This window comes from Poecilia formosa, unplaced genomic scaffold, assembly GCF_000485575.1.
Source record: "Poecilia formosa unplaced genomic scaffold, Poecilia_formosa-5.1.2 Scaffold637, whole genome shotgun sequence".
NCBI classification, from domain to species: domain Eukaryota; kingdom Metazoa; phylum Chordata; class Actinopteri; order Cyprinodontiformes; family Poeciliidae; genus Poecilia; species Poecilia formosa.
In genome coordinates, this window is record NW_006800576.1 from 185,528 (window position 1) to 190,537 (window position 5,010).

General features: G+C 36.0%; 1 protein-coding gene across 1 annotated transcript in view; it reads left to right on the plus strand.

The window, feature by feature from the left end:
- marchf9 (membrane-associated ring finger (C3HC4) 9) overlaps positions 1-3,707 on the plus strand; it is a 21,637-nt gene extending 17,930 nt beyond the window's left edge. Inside the window, exon 4 of the mRNA XM_007541858.2 lies at positions 2,444-3,707. Coding sequence (XP_007541920.1) covers positions 2,444-2,775 — 332 coding nt within the window. The 3' untranslated portion in view covers positions 2,776-3,707. The remainder of the gene's footprint in view (positions 1-2,443) is intronic.
- The last annotated feature ends 1,303 nt before the right edge of the window (positions 3,708-5,010 follow it).

Sequence of the window (5,010 nt, forward strand, 5' to 3'; positions counted from 1 at the left end):
GAATTCTGAGCTTAATTTTAGAATTTTCATTTTAACTTCAGAATTCTAACTTTAATTTTAGAATTATGACTTTATTCTTCAAAATTCGTACTCTTTTCTCAGAAAGTTTTGCTTTTCTTCTCAGGAATTCTGACTTTTTCACAGAAATTTGACTTTGTTCTCAAAATTCAGATTTTTTGAAATAACAATACATTATTGTATTGTTATTGTATAATAATGCTATACATTATTATTTGTATAGCACTTTTCTAAACACACAAAGACACTCTTCTTTATACATAAATTAATTAAAATTACAAGAAAAAAAATAGTGCATCAAACAAAATTATAAATGGCAAAAACTTTAACACATACCACCTTTAAAAAAACATACACAAGATAAAAAAAAACAGGGAAAAGATGTTCTGAAAAGGTGTGTTTTAGATGTGATTGGAATATGGATAGTTTCTCAGAATTCTGACAGTAATTTCAGAAGTCTGATAAAAGAAAAAGTCAGAATTATTATTTTTTAATTATTGGCGCTGATCCTCTTCCGTAGGGCTGCATTACACCACAACAAGAGTAGCACAGAAACAGGAGCCACAACCGAAATGTTAATCAGCGGAGGTTGCATTATGCAAGGACAAACTAGTGCGATAAGGCAAACATGTTCTCCATTTACATTTCGGAGCTGTGCAAAAAACGCAGGCGAGTTGGCAGATGGTGCAAAGGAGGAGACAACAAGCTCCCCAAAAGCCAAACAAATTCTGATGATGTTGCAGAGTACAAGAGACTGTTTTTAAGGTGTGACTGGGTCAACTGTTCTTGCGTAATTATGAGCCGCCTGAGTCAGACAACACTGAGAACAGATGGCATGAGATATCTGCGCCGTGATTTTTGCCAACTGTCTATTCTCATCCACAGACGAGCTCTCTCAAGCTACCGAATCTATTTAGCAAAACATTAGATGTAGGGCAGCGAGAAATCACCAGCTCCAATTCAATCAGGTGTTTTCAAGGCCTGGAAAGTGCTTGATTTCTGTGTAAAGTCCTTGAAAGTGCTTGACAATCCAACTGCACGGTTTGGTAGTAAAATGCAATCTAACGTTTGATTAAAAGCCTAAATTTACAGTTGAAACCAGATACGCTGCAAAAAAACAAAGTATTTTTGCTCTAGTTTCTAATGATAATATCTTAGTACGCTTCAAATAAGACAAAACTAACGTAACTTTTAGGTAAGATATTGGACGTGGCTTTAAGTGAATGGTTCCTTAGTAAAGAAGTAGTAGTTAAACTTATAGATTATTTAAATTATAACAAGACATTTTTCCCATAAGTGAAATAAAAATCAGTGGAAGCAGTAGTTTTTAAATTAATATTAGGGAATTATTTACTTAAAGCAAGCTCTTAGGTTTTGAATCATGTACTAGAAACTACATAAAAATCTTTGGTAATATATTGTTTATTTTTTTGTTTGTTTTTTTCTGTTATTTTCTTGCGCCAAATAAAGACAATTTTTTTCTCACTGTCTGAAGTTAAATCAGATTAAACTTCCCTTGTTTTACGTTCAATAAATTATTTCTATTTGCTGAAATCCAGAAAATTTAGCAAGAACATTGTTTTATGTTTTTTGTGTGACTTTCTTTGTAGATTGCTTTTACACAATTTGTTTTGATTGTTTCAATATAATGAATATTTATTATTCCTCAATGACTTATTGATCTGTGTTATTGAAAGAAAGTTTGGCTTATATTTTACATGTTAAAGTTATTGAGATTGGTGGACTTTTAGTTAGTTTTAGTTTTATTATTTTGTTATATTATTTGTTAAAACTGTCACTAGTATTAGACAGATAATCTGTGAACAAATCAGTCACTTCCTATTGCTGTCTGAAGAAATGCACCACAACCAATCAGAGCCAGGAGGCGGGTCTTAGTGCTGTCAGTCAAACTCATGTACTTGCTGCTAAATATGCTAACAGAGAAACAGCTTACCATTACAGGAAAGCTGTTTACCGGTGGCCATGCTAACTAACCTTAGCATTCATCAGGCTCTACTAGCTGCAGCATAGCAGAAAGCACGGCAGTGTGTGGGTGATTGTTAGCGCTAAGACCCGCCTCCTGCCTGTGATTGGTTGCTTCTAGTTAGTACTAGGAAAAGGCAGGAGAGCTTCATTTTTTCACAGATTATTTGTCTCAAACTGTCATGACATAGTTAGAGTTTCAACAAACATGTAGAACAAATATTTTATAAATGTTACATACTGCAGCTTTAGCTGCCATTTTATTTGTCAGAATAATTGATAAGAAAAGTAACTGTTAGTTGCAGTCCTACAACAGCAATATATTACATCATATAATAGTAAATCGATTTGTACTGTTTTGATCTGGTGTTGGAAAAGTTTGAAACTTACCTTGAAAAATGCTTGAACTATCCTGAAATATAAATTTCCTCCCTCCCCCCAGGCCTCATCATCCACGAGGGATCGTCGGTGTATCGAATATTTAAGCGGTGGCAGGCTGTCAATCAGCAGTGGAAAGTACTGAACTACGAGAAATCAAAAGACTTGGGTGACCCGGTGAGCTCCAGCAGTAAGACCGGCGCCCGTGGCTCCCGCAGCAACCCGCACGGCCTGGCCAGCGGCGGCGGCGGCCGACAGAGCAGGCGGCTAAGAACTATTCTGAACCACCACTGCGGATACACCATCCTGCACATCCTGAGCCAGCTCAGGCCCAACGACCCGCGGATCAGCGCCGCCGCCAACCGGGAGGTGGTGATGAGGGTCACCACCGTATGAGACGGACCTGCGTCAAGCGGCGGAAGGACGTATGGACCTCAATTTGAAAAAATGACGGACTCATTTGGCAACAGGAGCCCCGCGTGGGACCGAACGGTGCCTGGAGCATCAATAGACTGAAAACACATGAGGATTTCTCCTCTTGTTTCGTACAACAAAAGGAAGACAGATGCTCCTTTTCAATAATTAAAGAACTGATGAAAACATGGAAGTATTAAAAGACATAAAACATGAAATGTTTGATGGTGGTGATGGGGGAGGGGGATTACAGACAGGCTTTATAACCTGAAACTGAACAACAAAATGTTTTTTTTTTTTAACTCAATATCAGGATGCACAGGAACATTTTGTTTTTGTTTTCTATCTTCTTCTTTTTTTTTTACTCACTTTGATTTTGTACTGATGTTTGAGTTTAGAAGAAACCGCGTTCGGTAACTTCACACATGCCAAACATTTCCAGTCGACTATGTAACGCGCTTAAAATTTCTACAAGCCAACTGATGCTGGTAAACAGACCGAAAGCTGAGAATAAAAACATCCATGAGGGCAAAAATAACTTTCAAAGAACAATAAATCATTAATAAAAAAATGTTTAAAAAAAAAAAAAAAGAAGTGAGAAATATTTCAGTTATACTTAACCTTTCTGCAATAAAAATACGTATGTACATTTCACAGGGAATTTTTGCATGGGTATATAATTTTATTCTTCATCACATAAGTACATGACAAATTGCTCTATTTCGAATGGTGCTTGCCAAAATAAACACTTTAAAAACGTCTGTTTTCATTGCACCACATTTTTGTCAGAATGAGAAATGGCCGTGTGTTAGAGCTACTTCAGCTAAAATACAGGTTGTTGCTGCTGTGTGCTGATTCAGATTTGATAAGTTAAGTATTGGATTAAAAATTGGGGTCAGATGATCTCTAACCTCCGAGTCTCATTCAGTGTCTTCTTTTGGTTTCAGTGTTTTGTCATTTTTCTATGGAACATAACGGTGACGTTCACACAGCAGACAAATGCAAATCCCATTTTTTCATGTCAGTCTGAATGTACCAATTCTGATCTATTCACTCCCCCCAGAAATCCTATTTGTGCCACTTTCATATGTGGAAGTAAATCAAACATGTATCCAATCATTTTCAAAGGGTTTTGTTACATTTCATCTGAGTTTTACGTCTTTAACGCAAGACATGCCTCGTATTTCTGTACCAGAAAAAGCCAGACACGATAAAGACGGCCGTAAACAATAGCTGAAAATTATAATTAATAGCTTATAAAAGCAGTTTGTATCAGTGAAGCCGTCACATAACAATCCTACCACAGTTGGCTCCAACTGTGCATCCAAACACACTTCCCAACAAAATCTGCAGTCAGTGTATGTTTTGTTCATCTCAGATCCAGTAGGTTGACTTCACCCAGGTTCACTGTATTTATTCTAACAGTAGAGGAAATGAAGTTACATTAAATGAAATACAATAAATAACCTTAAACAAACTACAGAGATGTAACTCCCAATGAACAGTTGGCAGCAGTTAACAGTAGTAAAATTGAACATAGCCAAAATGCACATTAATCACAATAATGGTTAAAAATCAAGTAAAATAAGTCACAATTATACATGAAACCCTCCATATGATTAAATTGATCTAAAATACGTGTCAAAATATATTTATTGTGAAGAAAACACAGAAAACACAGTTATTGTGTTTTCTTCACAATAACTGGTTACTATGGTAACCACCAACCGTCAAACGTCAGCATAACAGAATTTAACACACCAATAAACATCTGGAGAAACAAAACAAAAATAAACTAATAGAAAACATGAACAAAATTCATAGACAAATTTCACATCTATAATAATGTTAAAATAAAATCCTGCCACAAAACAGACCATTGTTATGATTTTAATATCTTTCTTCATGTTGTTATTATCTTATGGCCATAAGATAAAAATTCAGCTCCCATTGCTGAATAACTTTAAAATTGATCCAAAGGCCCATGTGCGCTGCTGTGTGACGTTGTTTTTCTTCAAACTAATCAAATTAATTTGGATGCAAATATGAATTTCAAGGAGCTGATTTGCATGAAAATGGCGCAAAAAAAGTATGTTTTGTTTTCAAGGGCTGAGCGATTGTCAGGCAGCTCCCAGAGCATCTGACAGTGAGTGAAGCTCACCAGACACAGAAGATGCCTAATAGACACAATGGACAACTGATGGAGTTTTGACATTT